Raw genomic sequence first — 18,596 nt, 5'->3', positions numbered from 1 at the left:
TGTACAATGTCAGCCGTGGTGACAGGTGACCCAGACACACCAAGAAGAAAGGTTAGAGAGGTCCCCACCTCATCACAAAGCCTTCGATCTAAGGGGAAAGTGCTCACAAGGCAAATAAGCCAGCATTCTCCCACACAACCTGCTGACATCACACAGACTTGTAGTCACCTTTGCTTGTATGCGCTTGAGGGAGAGAAGCAGATAGGAAGACAGCAGATCTAAGGAAAGCCCCAGCCATGCTACAGTCCCTCTGGGTCTTCCTGCTGTCTGTGGTGATGTCAAAACCTCATCCTTTCCCCTAGCATTTACTGCGAGTCCTGAGTTTGCCAGGCACCATGGAAGGTGCCGGGGCTGAGAGGTGACAATTGAGACATGTCTGTGGCCCTCAGGGAATTCATTCATCATTCCAAAAGAGATGTCAGATGGAACATTTTGTCCTAGATACTGTGAAATCATCAGAGTCAGAACAGATTTAGGCTGCAGCTGATATACAAAAACCACCTGCCTCGTTGATGGTGCTGGTGACAGTCTATTTGACATGGCCAGTACCCCCTGGCTCCCTAAGAATTCCCTTGTGTACTAGAACTAACCATACTGTGTCCCGCAAACAACATCTACTTTAAACTAGTACCTCAAAGCTTGAAATACTCCAATGAGGTGTGCTTGGCTGACACAGTCATACTATTATAGACACCACATACATTCTAGAGAGTTCTTCTCCCCCAAGAAGGACAGAAGGATAGAGGGAGCGCATAAACCCACCTGTGTCTCTTGGGGTATTAATTCTGGATGTTTTCATAGTTTGTGCCTTCAACAAATTCTTAAAAGAGCCTGTTGGCCACCAGGTCTGCCCCAATGGGAGAAAAGTCATCGCTAAATGAACAGGATATCCCACCCTCCCACAGGGGCCATTGTAGCAGGTTTAAAAACAGGCTGGACTGACACCAGTCATCATCTAGGTGCTGTCTGGGTTTGGCACCAACTTGACTCTTCTCAGTTTGAACTCAGTGACTGTCTCTGACATTAGAACATATGAGGGATGAGATATGCTCACTCCTAAGGCCAGACAAAAATTCCCGTGGATTTAACAAAAGTCAGTGAACTCAGCAGAGACACACTGCCAAGGGGAGGTGCTTCAGCTGTTTCCATTATAATGCCCCCAATATACTCTGTCTTGACAGCAGGACAGGCCCAAGGTGAAGAGCCACACACCTGCCTCCCTGCCACACCAAAGCGCATACTTTTACGCTTGACACTCCCTCAGCTGTTGACCCAATACAGAACCAACCTGTGTGCACCGTTTAACCTATTTTTTTAAGATAGCAGCAGCCCACGCAGTAGAAACCGCAGTGGATGCCGCTTGCTGACTTTCTCACAGCTTTGCCACACTCAGCTAGCTTTCATACACAGCTCAGGATCACTTGCCAAGGGAATGATGCCACCCACAGTAGTCTGGGTTTGATTAATACTTGATGAACAGTCGAGACAATCCCTCACAGATATGCTTATAGACCAACCTGATGAGGCAATTCCTCAACTGAGACTCTTTTATCTGCTTCTAAGCTGGCCCAGGTTGACAGTTAAAGCTAACTGTGACAGTAATGGTCACTAGCTTACATAACATCGATACACTGGTATAATATAAAACCTATAATCTAACATAAAACCTATCAGATTTTCACTTAGACATGTGTGTTTCTTGTAAGTCAATCACTGCTCTGAAAAGTTGTTAGGAAGACCTGGCAAGAGCTGACATTAGCCTTGCCACAGAAACTTTGTACCCAGATCCACCTCTCCCTGGGACTGGATTTTACATGAGTGTGACCTGGTTGAGTTCAGAAATTTGTTTCAATCATCTGAGTTTCTTGAGGATGCCAGTGTGAAGCTGATAGCTCCACCCACCACCTAATTACACTTCGACAAGTACCAAAAGGCATTCCTTCCCACTGAATGCCCAGAAAGCATGGGTTCTAGGAAACAATAAATGTATCCATGGAAGCCACAGGTACCAGCAACCATATCTACCCGGGTCTCTGTCTACGGAAGGAGAACTGCAGATATTCAACTGCTAGAACAGGCGGGAAGGAAGCACAGGTGCACGGCTCCTGGGAGAAGCTGGGAGGTGTGTAGGTTTGCACTGGCTCACTCCAAGATCTCCCAGAATTATGCAGAAGTGGTTCCAGGATGCTTAGTTCTTAATTAGAGATGCCAAAGACAGAAAGGAACAAATGCTCTAATTGATATTGGAAGCGTAATGAAGTTGACAGAACAAAAGGTTGAGAATACAGCAGTGTGTATCCCCGGCCAACAAGAAATACATGACACATCTCCAACTAGAAATGCAACAATAAAAGTCCAAATTACTAGCATAAAGAAGGACAGAATTAGGCAATAACAGCCAAACTGCCTGACAACTTATTCTTAGCTGCATGGCTCCTGGCAATGGGGGGGAAGGAAGGAAATTCATGCCCAGAAATAGACTAACAGCAGGGTTTTTTATATGGAATTTTTTGTGTGAAGCATTGTGCATTACAAGAGGGAAAGAAATGCCTTTAAATCTCTTTTGATTCTTTTCCTTCTCTCCATGTTCTTTCAAGTAAAATTCACATCAGTCTGAGGCAGGTGGATTTGGGTTTCTATGACTTGAAACAACAATGGAAATAATAGTTGCTTGTGCCAGAATTCCTCCTCATTCTGTCAAATCCCCCCCTCCCCTGTCTGTCACACCTGGTCAGCTCCACTGCCTGGAGGGTGATGTCAACTCAAGTGTGTCTCCCCGAGGAGCCCGCTTAGAACACAGCTGCCTTCTATTTAATCTGCTTTGTAAGCCCAGCTACTTAGGGACACTTTGATCACACAGCCTGCTATAGGTGGCACACACTGACCCAGGTAAAGCTGCTACCATGGGGCATGCTGTCATTTCCCATGGGACTTCAGTGACCAACTCCCCACACAGCTCAGCAAGCCACGGAACATTTTATCCTTTTCTCTGACATTCACCTCCTCACCTCTCCCTCTCCTACAGACCAACTTCTTCAGAAGCAGGATCCTTCCCTGGGGTAGAGAAGTCTTTAAAATGTCAATGCCTTTTGATTAGCCCTTTAAGGTCTCGTCATTGTGAATCCACCTGATACCTGTAGGCTGGGAATGTAATTATGGCAGCCAAAAGTTACAGGAGCCATCTTCAAGATCCACACGAGTTTATATTTATCTCTCCATGAGTATAAGAATCTGTCCGCCACGGATGATGGTGGGTTTCTCTGGTTAGTTCTGGAAAAAGCTACTGGCATAGAGCACATTGTGGCTGGAGAGAGAAATGTCCCCCACGGGCTCCCATATTTGAACACTTTATCCCCAGCAGGTGGCACTGTTTAAAGAGGTTGTGAAACCTTTAGGAGGTGGAGATTTCCTAGAGGAAGCATGTCACTAGGGGTGGGCTTTAAGAATTTATAGACCCGCCCAATTTCCTCTTCTCTCTCTGCTTCCTGACCAGAGATGCTATGTGACCAGCCAGCCTCATGCTCCTGCTGCTATGCCTTCCCCACCATTACTGAGCCTATCCCTCTGAATTGGTGAGCCAAAACAAATCCTTTCTCTCTGAAGCTGCTTTTGTCATGGTGCTTTTTGTTTCCTTGTGGGAAACTAATATACTATACAACTGCAGACATGTAACAAACATAAAACCACCACTCAGAAAGATAGATGCCCAATGATTAAATCATAATTATGATATGGAAATTGCCTTTTGCTTCCATTCTTTGAAGACCTTTAAAGATACTCCTTAACAAAGGGGGGGGGTGAAGCACACAGGGTATCCTTAAATGCAAGGTCTCTTCCCAAGTAGCCCAGTCCTAATCCTGAGAACCTGTGAATATATTACACAGGACAGCAGGGAACCAGGGCACCCAAGAGAAATATCCAAATCATAGCCCAACTGTGTGGTAGTTTGTTTAGGAAAAAAAAAATATTTTACAGATAGAAGTTCAAAACAATCTCAAGAAAAGGTCATTTCAACTTAGGATGGCCCTTAAATTCAATGACATACAAAAAAGTCACACAGAAAAACCATGGTGAGCTCACACAGCAATGAAGATAGTTGATGAAGCTACGCAAGCCAAAGAATGCTAGGGGACACCTTTCCCAGTACTTCTGGAGGAAGCAGGACCCTACCACCATGTTCATTCCAGATCCTGTTCTCAGTAACTCAGAAAAAATGTCAACCTCTTTCAGGTGCCTGGTTTAATGACAACATTTTACAATAGCTCTTGAAATTAATGCATCAGACAAAGGGTATTGAAGATTCATTGACAATCTTGAGGTATCCTGTCTGAGCACCCCCCATGTATGAAAACAAATGTCTACTCACACAAGTTATGGAACTAACAATACACCAAAGCCCAACTAAGTGAACCAATGAATTTTATTGGGGTTACTTATGGGAATATGGATGAGAGGGCACTTACAGGAGCAGAAATGACTCAAAGACAGCTGAACCACCAAAGACCAGCCCAGCATGGGTAACAGCTCACAAAGCTGGGCACCTGGAGCTCACTGTGCACCCTTCAGGCAACTCAATGGATTGAAGAGTGTCCCTTCCTGGTGGCTAAGTTGGTCTGAGCCTCTCCTAAGCATCTCTACTGGTCTGTGACAATCTCTCAGCCATCTTTACTGCTAATATACTATTAGAAGGGATGGGGCCTAGTGAATCCCGTCAGTTTCGGGGACTTCCTGAGCTATTTTGAGTTGCTAACTTCCTGTGTTAAGGAGTTTCCCTACAGGATGGAGTCTACCACCAACACCCCATATCAGCATTAAAGACCTTATAAGGGGAGGTGGAAGGGTCAGAGTCAGGGAAGCAGGTGCAATGATGGAATCAGAAAGGAGAGGGAAGGGGAGAGGGAGAGAGAGTAGGAGAGTGCTACCCTATAGGCTTTCAAAATGGAGGATGGACTTGAGCTGATAGATGCCCCCCATTGTGCTTGGAACAGGAGCTGTCTATCAGCCAAGCTGCCCCTTCTCCCAACACTATACAATCACTGAGGAGCCTGAGCTCTGGCTGCAGGGATCAGTCCAGCCATAGCTACTGCCAGAGTCACTGTTCTTGACTCAGCAACCGAATCTCCAAGCAACCAGTACAAGCTTTGGCAGATTCTCCTCTAAGAGAGCCAAGCTATAGTATGCTGTGGATGACCTGGTTCCTGGTGTTACCCTTGCCCTAGACAGAAGGAGGCATGTCTCCAAGAGTCTCAGCAACAAGTCTCACTGATGTAACACCAGACTTATGACTGGCCCTTGGGGAAGCCTTATGACTAGCAGAGTTGGGAGCTAATGCATCTGTCAGGCTGTGATGGTGATCCACACAGGCATACCTGCCTCTCTTCTGATGGTATGAGCAGGATGCCTAGGAAGCATTTCTCCTGCTATTGCAATATCAGAACCCCAAAGGCTCCTCTCTGCTGGTCTTCTACCCCAGTGTGGTCTCTATCTCAGGTAAGGTGGGATGAAACAGTTGCAAGAAAAACAGACAAATACCTAGAGCATCCAGTGTGAGGGCTACCAGCCATGGCCACAATTACAGCAGAAGCAGCAAAGAAGCAGATGAAGAATTCTGAGCATCACTGGAAGCTGAGGACCCAATACCCAAAGCTAAGAGGTACAACACCATGAGGAGTGGCAGAGTTCCAGAGAATGAATAAAGGTGGAGTTTGGAAGAAGCTAAGACGGCAAAAGATGGCTAGAGTAATCAGAAGGTAGAGAAACTGGGACTGTTCAAGATAAAAGGCTGTGAAGAGCCAAAGGTGGTCATCGAGGAAACAAGAGCCTCAAGTCACAGTCACAGAACGAGACTGAGAACATTGCCAAGAATTAAGGAGCCAAGGATCCTGACAGCCAAGGCTCATGAGCTGGAACTCCATCCCAAGCCCCAAGCAATGAGTCTCTGCCTTGAGCTTCTACAGCAATGCATCTCTGCCTTGAACATCTACAGCAATGAGCCTAGGGCTTTGAAAGCAATACCCTAATGGCATAGACCAAGCATTGTGTGTTTCCTTTGGATCTACACTTTTATATAATAGCCCCCCAGATTCGACATTGAGACTTCAGTGCAAACAAATTTAACATTAGCAGGCCAGTTGCCCATGCTTGGGATATTTCAGTGTCCCTCTGGAGACTTACACCAGAAGACATGAAAGAAAGGAATCAAAGGCATTCATCCTTGAATCCCACTCATCTAGATCCCTCCAACACTCCCTTTAAAGCTATACCATGCCCTTTCTTGCTCCAGAAAACTTGCTCATAGCTCATTTTTTAAATCAACTGTCTTTGACTTCAGAGATGGTTCAGCCAGTAAAGTGCTTGTCAGACAAGCATGAAAAGGTGAGTTTGATCTCTTAGAACCCGTGTAAAAATCTGGGCATTATAGGCATGCATCCATAACCCAGTGCTGGGGAGGCAAAGACATGTGGATTTCTGGGACTCACTGGCTGGTCAAGCTGAATTGGCCAACTCCAGGTTCAAAGAGAGAGTATGTCTTAAACATGACAGATTAACTGAAGAAGACATATGATATTAACTCTAGCCTCTATGTACATGTATACGCATGTGCACACACAGAGTCATACTCGTTTTTTTTTAAACAACTGTCTTTTGAACTTCTAAATATACACATTTCTCTTGAGAAGCTTTGAGTTTTATTTTGACAGCCCTTTGCCATGACTCCCACAATGACATTAGAAGAAATCCCTCTGTAAGAAACCTGTCCACTGCCTCACTGGCCTCTTGTGTCCTGCTCCCTCCCCTCCTAAGGGATAAGGAAGCTAGGCTCAGTGTGGTTTCACAGTCTGTCCAAGGTCAAAAAGCAAGGAAGGGTGGAACCAGGATCTGAATCCATAACCAACGTCTAAAATCTTAGCCAAGGAACTCGTTGCTTCTCTCATCTTTTCTCTTCACTAAGAATGGACACTTTAACTTCCACTCTGAGGACCTGTGTTGGGCCCCAGCCCCCACAGGATCTCTGTGAGTTGCTTGTTAGCCAATAACCACAGGTGCATCCTGTTTTTCTAGTCCTAACACACACACACACACACACACACACACACACACACACACACACACACACACACACACGAGAGCTCATTCTCTTAACACAAACAGCCAGACATCTTGTCTTTCATTTAAATCTCCAGGCTTTCACCCGATACATTAGACTTGCTCATGTTACAGATGCCACAGACATGAAAGGAAAACCCATACTGCATCTTCCCCACAGTGGCCCTTGACAGATGTAAAGACACTGTGATGGCCCCCATCTTCACTGATGCAATGGCACCCTCCTTCTCTCCACCTCAAGGCTCAGCTGGCTCCCCACCTCCTCCAGCCTTTTCTCCTGTGGTTTGATTTCCAGAACCCTCCATCCCCTCACATTCTTCCTCAGGTCATAGATTTCCCAAGGCCCCCTTTTGGGTTCTACAAAGACAGAATTTTGAATTTGCCATCAGAATGATGGAGTGGACTGTTGTATTGTTGCATTATTTTTTAAAAGAAGGGACCAGAATACAAAAAACATCTCTACTTTCCTCCCAAATCTAAAATCAGAATGTGAGCACACAAGTGTGACATCCCCGCAGCCTCTACAGGAAGTTGAAAGGAGGAGGCAGGAATTGCAGTGAGCAGGATAGACCTTCCATAAAGGAACAGCCTCTGCTCAACTTCAGAAAAGTCTCAGCAATGTGGACCTGGGGTCACTCAACCTTGGGGGAGTTCATAGACTAGAAATACAGATCTCTACATGAATTTGCCCAATTTTTCATAATGGTATGAGGGCTGTTCTTGGTTGTCAACTTGACCACATGTGGAATGAACTAAAACCCTGATGACTGGACACATCGGTGAGGGATTTTTTTCTTAATTAAATCATCTGAAGTGGGAAGACCCACTCCTAATCTGGGTCTTTGCGACAGGAAGATTAACCCTTTAACCCGGATCTTCTGAGGTGGGAAGGGCCACCTACTGCTAGCAGTCTACTTAAAGGACACAAAGGACTTGGAAGGAGGAAGCTCTTTCTCTGCACTCGCTCACTCTCAGTGGGAAGTCCATTCCCTCACTGGCATTAGTGTCTACTTCTTTGGGATTTCAATGTACACTGAAGACCAGCTGAGACGCCCAATCTCCTGGACTGAACAACTATTGGATTCGTGGACTTTCCATTCATGGGCAGCTGTTGTTGGATGAGCTGGACCACAGCCTAAGAGTCATTCTGTTAAATCCCCTTTCTATATCTAAAGATTCAGTCTATAAATTCTGTTACTCCAGAGAACTCTGACTAATAGAAATGGTAATAAATTCAATAATAATGATGATAAGTAATTCATGTGCTGGGGAGATGGCTGGGTGGGTAAAAACATTTGCCACAGAAGTATAAGGACCTGAGCTCCAATCTTCAGAATCCACTTAAAATCTGAACGGTATGAGTATCTGCAACCCCAGTGCTCTTGCCAGGAGGTGAGAGGGGGAGACAGGAGACTTCTCAGTAGCCAGCTAGCCTGGACTAAGCAATGAAAAACAACAGAGACTCTGTCTCAAACAAAACGTAAGGCTAGGACTGACATCCAAGGTTGTCCTCTGATCTCCACATGCAAACTGTGGCGCATGCCCACCTGCATTCATACACATGAATGTACACACACAAGAAAGAAAAGAAACAACTTCCATGTGTTTGAGCACACACATGCAGGCATGCGTACACACACACATCCCTACACCCCTCTGGGCCAAGTTTGGCCTTGTATAGACACATATAGACACACACACACACACAGTCACAACTATAAGGCTTGTTTCCTGTTTTCTTTAGTTTGTCTTAGTTTCTCTACCCTCAACAGATGTAGAAGGCACCTGGCCCTTTTCCAACTGTTTGTAACTGTTCTCTGAAAGTCACAAGTCGCTCCGGTCACAAGAGTGAGCCAATTTGTCTCCACAACTCCCGTCTCCTCAAACTCAACACTTGACCCACTCAAGTCCCAGACCCAATGTGCGAAATGGGGAGGGGGGCAACAGATGCATGGATCTCTCTGGCGGCGCGAATGACTTCGTCGATGTTGCGGAAACCCCTGGGGTGACACTGAGACCGGTGCACAGTCCTGTAGAAAATTCCATCCATCCTCCAGCCGCAGCAAAATGTATTACAAATACAGACAGAGAAACCATAGCAGATGCATCAGAGTCACTTAATTAAATCCCAGGGTCGCCAGCAAAGCCTGTCTGAATGCAGCCCTGGGCTTGATGATCTGACAACTCACTTTATTTGGCTCCTCTAAAGAGTGGGCCCTTCTTCATGAGGCTCTCACAAGACAGCCAAGAAAAAAAAAGAAATTCATCTTCCAAAATACCATATCCTTCAGGAAGGGCAGAGAGTGGTTTTAGTTCATTTTTATGCATTAGAACAACTATGGATATGACAGCAATGGGATTCACGAATTTGGACACACTTCTCTGCAGTAGAATTCTTCAGAGCAAGAGATCAAGGGTTCCGTTCTGCAGGGCTCCACAAGGTTCCTGGGAGAGACCCAAAGGCTCGGGAGAAACAGAGCAAGCCATTTGTTTTGAGCCCATGTCAGCATAAAGCATTCAGACACCACCTCCCTAAGCCACTGTCAATGTCTGCTTTTTCTTGAATGATGTGGAGACAGAGAAAACAAATATACTGGGCCGGGGACATGACTAAGTTGGTAAAATCCTTAAACGGTATGAGGACCTGAGCCCAAATCCCCAACACTAATGTAAATAAGCAGGTGTGTGGTGTGTGCTTGTAATTCAAGCTCCAAAAGTAGGGACTGGAGGATTCCCTAGGGCTTGCTGGCCAGCTGGTCTAACCAAATCAGTAAGCATGTGATTCAGTGAGAGACCCTGTCTCAAAATCAAGGTGGACTCTGTATGTGTGTGTGTGTATGTACACATATAGTGTAAGTATGTCTCATGCGTACCTACCTCCTGTAACCAGACTCAGGTCTTTCTAGACTCCTAATGTGGAAGGCCTTGGGTTTGTTTAATTTGGCTTGCCCATAGAGCACAAGGATTGCCAGGAGTCCTAGGGAGAGGCCATATTGTAGGTTTTAAACTAGCCTGCTTTTGTCTTTGGGGAGAAATCATGGCCCATGCCCAGGAAACAAAGTACACCACACTGAAGGCTCCTGCAGATTCACAGATGTTCAGTGAGACTTATGAAGCCAGCATCCTTCTTTATCAGACATACTCTGGACCAAATCACAGCCTCGTGCAGGCCACACAGAGAAAGCATCAGCCTTTTCTAGACTTCTCCTTACTAGCCGCCAGGAAGCGTCCAAGCCTGACACCCATGGCTGGCGAGGGGGCTTAGCAGGTAAAGGGCACCTGCCTCTAAGTTTCGTGACCTGAGTTCAAGTCAGGAGACCTGCATGGTGGAAAGACAGAAATGACTCCAGAAATCTGTCCTCTGATGTCCACATGCGTGTGAGCATCTGCCTGCTGTCCTCTGACCTCTACATGCATGTGAGCTTCTGCCTGCTGTCCTCTGACCTCCACATGCACGTGAGCTTCTGCCTGCTGTCCTCTGATGTCCACATGCACGTGAGCTTCTGCCTGCTGTCTTCTGACCTCTACATGCACATGTGAATCTGCTTACATAGGCACACATTAAGAAATTAAATTGATTAGTGAAAGTTTGAAAAGCCCGAGGCCAAGTCCCATTTCACCTCTGAACAGAAGCAGACACGATGTGAAGGACAGGACTGACCCTGTGGGTGCACTGGATTTCACTAAACTGTCTGGGCAGACTGGAACTGGGAGCTCTCTGATGGGCTCTTTCCTCTCTGATCTCTGCGGCAAAAGCAACGGATGTGCTGAGGACAGAGAGGGGAAAAACAACAGAAACACTAAATCTTAAAGTTTCCTCACAAACAGCAAGGACAATTAAACTCCTGGCAGATTCTGGAAGAATTTGGAGCCAAAATATTCACTGATCAGTAATGAAAAGAATCCGACAGAAGTACCCCGTGTCCAGATTTCTCAACTGCGAGCTGCGTGTCCCTTTGGTGGTATTCAAATTAAGCCAGGAGGTGCATGATGAGGTTTTTTATTATTATTTTAATAGTCATTTACTTTAATGTATATTAACAAAATTTTAACACATCAAACTCGTGGGTTTTATTATCTTATAATGACCCTAAATTAGTTTTTAAGCTTGAGGAAAGGAGGCACTTATCGGCACCAGACTACAGCCAGCTGAGGCAGACAGCTGCTCCACAAAAGCAGGGCATGTGAAGAAAATATACTCAGTAAATAACCTGACTGGGCAGAGAGAGTTGGTTAAAAACTGAAATGATGCATGGGTTGCTGGAGTAAAGGAAGCAGCCTGCTTATGGGAAAGACGGAGGAAGGGAGAAGATGGAGAAAGGGGAACAGATTGTCACCTGAGACCAAGAACCAGAGAAGAAAACAGCAGCATCTCTGTTGACACTGATCTCCTCCTCTGTGAGGTCATTCGCTCTCCCTTCAAATGAAGGACATTCAGACAGAGCATGCTGGAGGTGAAAGGGGAGAGAGAGACAGAGACAGAGACAGGAACACATGAACATGCGTCTCCAGTACCTTCACCACATCTTCATCGGCCGACCTGCATTCCACAGACTCCAACACGTCCACCACAGATCCATCTTCTTGAACCCCCACGACCTTGACGGGAACCGAGACGGGCTTGCCAGTGAGAATGGCGGTGTTCAAAACTTCTGTGTCCTGAACAAGACAGGCAACAAGAGTAAGCCAAGAGGCAGGTGCTGACTGAGCGAGCCACCCATCACCTGGACTCCTGTTAGGAATATGAAGTATCCCCGACATGTTCACACGCTTAAACGTTTTATCCCTGTTAGAACATGGGCCTGCCCCTTTAAGGCAGTGGTCATTCTTGGTACGGAGAGATGGCTCAGAAGTTAAGGTCACTAGCCGATCTCCCAGAGGACTGGGGTTCAATTCCTAGCACCCACACGGTGGGTGGCTCACAACCATCTGTAACTCCAGTTCTAGAGGATCCGATACCCTAGCCTCCACAGGCACTGCATGCACATGGTACACATACAAACACACACACAAGACACTCATACACATATAAAGTAATTTTAAAATTTATACTCAAATAGTAGTCTCTCCTAAGGTGCCAAATCCCACAGTGAAGATCATGCCACAACCCCAATTGCAGCTCTTCTCTGAGACAAGAATTAAGAAGTTGTCTCTGTCTCTCACAAAGTTCCTGCGCCTTTGTGTGTCTCTCTCTGTCTGTCTCTCTGTGTATCTCTCTATATCTCTCTATCTCTGTGTCCCTCTATGTCTCTTTGTCGTTCTGTCTCTCTGTATCTCTGTGCCTTTGTGTCTCTCTGCCTGTCTTTCTGTGTGTCTCTCTATATCTCTGTGTCTGTGTCCCTCTATGCCGCTCTGTGTCTCTGTCTCTGCGCCTCTCTGTGTCTCTGTCTCTGTGTGTCTCTGTCTCTCTGTCTCTGCCTCTGTCTGTCTCTATCTCTGTGTGTCTAGCTCTGTCTCTTTCTCTGTCTTTCTGAATTTCCTCTCCAGGTTTTAAAGGAAAGCATCTCCTTCCCTCCAAGGCCTCTGTCATATTCGTCTATCACAATATCATACTAGCTCTGTCTGCTCTCCCTCCTGCCTCCAGATCTGATCATGGTCTCAAGGCCCCTTTGCCTAATGAAGCACACTCCTAATGAGTAGGCTTCCTTTCCCAAACCCTCCACAGCTGCTCTATTATATTTAACGGCCCGCAGCAGTTGGCACTGTTTGGGACTATCCACCATACTTATTTAGGCAGCATCAGTCACTGGGACCTGCGGCTCTCTGAATAGACAAGGCTGTCTGGCCAGTGAATCCCAGAGGCCGCCTGTCTCTGCTTCCCAGCACGGATATGACAAGCACACGCCACCACCTTGGCAAGCTTTGAATAGGGTCTCTGGAGACTGAAGTCATGACCCCACGTCTACAGGTGCATTATCACTGAGCAAACCTCTCTCTTCAGTAGCTCAGTCTTAGCTTGAGATTCATTTGGAAAGTGGTCGTTCGTTTTGGGGACTTCAGAGCACAATGACCACAGACTTCCTATGGGGTTCAAATTAAGACAACACGGCATGAAGGGACAGAGAGAACTGGCCATACATAAGCCTCTGTACACCCCAGATGCCACCAGGGCCTTCCTGCCCCCTCACCTTCCAGTTCTCCCAGTGACCTCCCTCCAAATGCAGGCATGTGGGTCTTTCCTCTCTCCCTCTGGCAAACTTCTGGGACACTGGGGATTCTATCTTTCTCATTTAGCTAGACCTGTCAATCTCCTGACACACTGGTTTGGCCAGACTTGATCCCACCTGACCCCATTAGGCTTGGAGAAAAGGCACATGACCCTAAAACAACCAGGGAAAATACCCTAGAATTGTGTCCATAATGAAGCCAGAAGAAAAATCAGAAGCAAGACCAAGTTCCTCGTCAAGATTTCTGGATTCCTGAATCCAGTCCCACAAGAAGATCACACAGTCTTTGGACATTTAATAACTGTCTGCTTTTACTAAACCTCAACTTCCCTAAAGCCAGTTTTATCACTTGCAACCGATAAGTCTTATGTGAGACCAGGTGACAGGGTGGGCTCGAGAGAAAGAAGCCAGCTCATGAATCAGTCAGCACCCTGGGGAAGCCCTCGGAGGAGACACTCATGTGTCTCCCAGATTGAGTTTCAAGGGCAGACACAGATTTCATACAGCAAATCATGGCTAGCCCTGACTTACAGCCTCGTTATAAGCAGCTTAGTGGCTGCTTCCACATTTCAACTCTTCCATGAATGAAGCAGATTTCTGCACCTTTCTCCCCATTATCGACAGACAGCCTTCTCAATACTTCCGAAAGTGATCCCTCCCAGCCTGCAGCACACTGAAAAAGAAATTGTTGTGTTCAGCATCACATCAACATCATCCACTGCCGAGACTCAAGGTCAGCATCTGTTAACAGACATGCCTCCCCAGCTCCCGATATCGGATGGGATAGACTTCACACTAAAGTGTGTGTACAGCCTTTTGGAAATTCATTTCCGTAGGTGTTCAACAGAGTGACATCACACAAAATGGCAGAGTAAGACGAGCGGAAGATTCTCTGCCCTGTGAAAGCAACAAGCCATTGAAAACAACTATTTCAAACACATGTGGGCCTGGGACAGCACTTATTCAACAAATGCAGAATCTTGGCTTTTCAAGAAAAAGGAAACCAGAGAGCTTAGTAGCATTTTACTTTGAGCTTCTCTCCTCTCCAGATCCACAGAGGTTTTGAAAACTAGCATCTCACCTTCACAAAAACAAAAAAAAAAGCCAGCAGTGTAGGTGTAGATATCAATGGAGGGGTGAAACTGGAAACCACAAGTCATTGTTGCTGGACTGTCTGCTGATTCCCTGGAGAACCTGTCTGCCAACCTGTGTGTGATCTGAGTCCTGGGTCACCCCATAGGAAAAGCCTTCTACTTGGAGATGTTTGTCAAACAGAATTACAAGCAATTGTTTAATTTCAGGGCTGTTGGAGGCCATGTACAATACTTGATCAAAAATCTTATAGGGAAAACATGGAGAATGAGATGGCTATAGGAGCTTTGAAAGGTAATGACTGACTCCTGGGAAATAACAGACAGAAAAAGTGACAGACACAGAGAGAATATAGATAAATGATGATTAGATAGATAGAATAATAGAAACAGACAACAGTTAATAGAATAATAGACATATAGCTACATAACTGACAGATACATAGATTGATATGTCCATGAAATAATAGAAACATAAATATATGATAAACATGTAGAGTTATAGGAATATAGATATATCACAGATACAGAGATAAATATATAAGACCAACAGATATAAAGATAAACATGATAGACTGACAGAGAGATATAGGTAGCTAACAGGTAGATGATAGACACATAAATAGATGACAGAGTGACAAATGAACACATAGTTGACAGATAAATGATAGAGTGGTGATAGATGATTGATGATTCATATATAGATGACTGATAGATATGTGGTAGTTTGAATGAAAATGCTCCCCCATCAGCTCATGGTGAGTGGCACTATTGGGAGGTGTGGCATTGTTGGAGTAGGTGTGGCCTTGTTGGAGAAAGTGTCACCAGGGATGGGCTTTGAGGTTTCAGAAGCTCAACCTAGGCCCAGTGGTTCATTCCTTCTTCCTGATGCCTGAGGAAACAGATGTAGAACTCTCAGCTTCTCTCCAGCACCATATGTGCCTGCACCACACCATGATTCTGCCAGGATGATAATGGACTAAACCTCTGATCTGTAATCCAGCTCCCAATTAAATGCTTTCCTTTATAAGAGTTACTATGGTCATGATGTCTCTTCACAGCAATAGAAACCCTAAGACAAGATATATAGACATATGATAGATAATAGACAGATAGATAAGTAGGTAGGTAGATAGATATGGATGGATGGATGGATGGATGGATGGATGGATGGATGGATGGATGGATGAATGGTGGGAGGGAGACAGACAGACAGATATAGACAGATAACAGATGGACAGATGGGTAGGTGCATGGATAAATGGATGGATGGACAGATATAGGTTGAAAGTGGATGGATGGATGGATGGATGGATGGATGGATGGATGGATGGATGGACAGATATAGGTTGAAAGTGGATGGATGGATGGATGACAGACAGGCAAACAGATGACACCAACAGATAAATAGAAAGATGATTAATAAATTATTGAATGGTAAAGGGAGGGAGAATAGTCTCCTGCTGGCCAGGTCCCAGGGTAAGGACAGAGAAAAGTCCTGAAGCTGCTTTGTATGTATACAGCATAAACAGTGCACAAGGCTATTAACAGTAGCTGCAAGTAACTTCCTGGCACACTGACTATAACCTCTCAGAGTAAAGACTCAATGCTGCAAACACATACACACACTGAGCCCTGGTTAGGTTTTGTCTTCTGAAGCCTAGAAGATGGTTTAGCCACTGAAACCACTTCAGTGTGGTGATAATGAGAGCCAAGGTTCTTAACACTAGAAAAGTGAGTCTTAAAATGAAAAGAGATGCATCAGGATCTCTGAGAACAAAGCAGTTTGGAGAGATCCAGTGAGAAATTCATATGCTGGGCTTTTTGTGTTCATGTGTATACAGTAGGGAGTGTGTAAGCATGTGTATACAAGAGACTTTTCCTCACTTCAGATCTCTGAGAGGTCTTAGATGCAAACAGCAGACTTCTCCTTCAGCAATCAAAGCACCAAGTGCTGGGGTTTAAGTTCTACATGCAAATGCTGGGGTTTAAGTGCCACATACAATTCTCTGAATAAGAAGGTAACAGGACTCCTTGGGGGAATGGCAGGTTGGTAGGCAAAGGGAAGGAATCTAAAATATCTCATGCAGCTAGGAGGGAACTAAGTTCTCAAACAACAGAAATGTCAAAAAGGACACAGGAGATGGCATAAAGGTTGTCGGTTGCCAACCTGGGACAGTTTAACATCCCAGTAAACAATCACAGCAGCCAGTTCTAATCTATGGAAGAAAGGGAGTTCCTTAACCCACACCACTATGATTCTACAAACAGTGAAGAAGGATGCTGGGTCCTTGGGGTGGCATTCCAATTCACAAACGCAAAAGGAATCATGAAATTAGAACCCCCCACCTGGCAGCCACCATTTATGCCTTAATAGCCACGGGTAAGAATCATTAATGGATCCTGCGGCTGACTCGAAGTCTAAGAAACTGGTTATTTGCAAAGTGTCACAGTATCTCGGTGCAGGAGAAGTAACGATTTCCAAACAAAGCAACAGCAGCTTTCTGGTGCAGACCCTGGCACGCCCCACCCCATCCTTCTGATCAAAGATGCCGTCACTCACGAGAGAACAGACACTGGATCTTGAAAAGGACACAGAGTCACTTCTGAAGTATAAACTGAGCTCGGAATGAAGATGTGTGAAATAAATCCAGCCAGGAGGCACTGGACAGAGTGAGTGACCTTTATAAGCGTGTCACAGTTTGAAAGATAAAGGGTGGGGAAGTACTATCGATTAAGGACAGGGACTAGGACCTCAGACTGGAAAAAATAATTTGGTTGCAATGACCACAAACAGACAGATGATAAAATGTGAGGAAAGCTTGGGGATGAGATAATTGTGGGTTGAAATGTCTGTTCGTGTACTCAAGAACTCCAGGAAAACCCTGTGTATGAGTTATTTCTTTGTTGTTGGTATGATAAAATACCCCAACGGAAAGCAATCTTGGGGGGAGGAGACTGTTTTGACTTATAGTACTAGATGGAGAGGAATGGTACTGGCAAGTTAGGTGGGCCTGGCAGTCAGGAAGCAGAGGGAGAAAAGGAAGTGGGGCCCATCTAAAACATCCACCCTAGTGATGTACTTCCTCCAGCAAGGCTCCTCCTCTCCAAACAGCTCCACCCACTGGGGACCACGGTTCAAACACAAGAGCCTGTGGCGGATGTTTCTCATACAAACCACCATAACCTCATTAAATTATCTAGAGAAAAAGGGCCAGTGTGTACATAACTCACTCTCAAGCAGTTCAAAATAGTGTTTGGTTGGGTGTGGTGGTGCAGGCTTTTAATCCTAGCACCCAGGATGCAAAAGCAGGTATATCTCTGTGAGCTCAAGACCAACCTGTCTATACAGTGTGTTCCAGGCAAGCCAGTGAGACTCAGTCTCAATAATAATACTAATGGTGATGATGATGATGATGATGTCATGCGTTTGTGTTGAGAGAACACTAACACTTGGGGGACCCTAGAGGAGGAATCTGAGAAAGGCATTTCTCCAGACTCATGGGTCCAATCAGAAGACCAAAAGAACACAGCAAGAAGGAATAAAGGAATAAATGCACAGATACAGGGTTCAAGTGCCTAATGAATCTAACTAAACATAGTTAATGCTTTTCTTAAATATTAGATGATAACCAGGCACTGTGACAAGTGATTTCTGTCATTCATAGAAATCATTTTCTATTGATAATATTCATTGATTTTATTAACATGCTATTTAATCCTGGGATAATCCAACCAGAGGGTGACTATCTATGTCCCTATTGCATAAATGATGAAATGGAAGCTCAGAGGAGTTCAGCGATTTGGCCAGAATCATGATGTTGCTAAGCAACGGGGATAGGATGGGGACAGAAGCTCTTGGATGTCACAGCTCCCATCCTGGGTGCTTAACTGGTCTTCTCAGCTCACATACACAATGGACCCTCAGTCCCATTCCATCTCCTAACTCCAAGTGAAGCGTTAAGGATAAAAGAGAGGTTTGTAGGGACGTTGATTTCAAAATCCCTCACAAATAGGCTATGTAGGGACTAGAGAGATGGCTCAGTGATCAAAGTTGATTGGCGTACAAGCATAAGGACTGCAGTGCATATCCCCAGAAATCCACACAAATGTTAGGGGGGTGATGGAGGGTAGCCAGTAATTCTAACCTCAAAGGCAGAAAATGGGGGTCCCCAGAGCAAGCCGCCTAGTAAGACTCGTAACACAGTTGAGCTCTTGTTGATTGACAGAC

At 45.3% G+C, this 18,596-nt stretch overlaps 1 protein-coding gene across 1 annotated transcript in view; it reads right to left on the bottom strand.

Annotated features, from left to right (window-relative positions):
• The window catches only part of Tmem132b (transmembrane protein 132B), a 243,877-nt gene that overhangs the window by 38,835 nt on the left and 186,446 nt on the right, over positions 1-18,596 (bottom strand). The window contains 1 exon segment of the mRNA XM_005080599.4: positions 11,623-11,766. Coding sequence (XP_005080656.2) covers positions 11,623-11,766 — 144 coding nt within the window.

Source organism: Mesocricetus auratus, unplaced genomic scaffold (assembly GCF_017639785.1).
Source record: "Mesocricetus auratus isolate SY011 unplaced genomic scaffold, BCM_Maur_2.0 Super-Scaffold_100025, whole genome shotgun sequence".
Classification (NCBI taxonomy): Eukaryota; Metazoa; Chordata; class Mammalia; order Rodentia; family Cricetidae; genus Mesocricetus; species Mesocricetus auratus.
The sequence above is the reverse complement of the archived record's forward strand: the minus strand, read 5'-3'. Positions and strand labels throughout refer to the sequence as shown.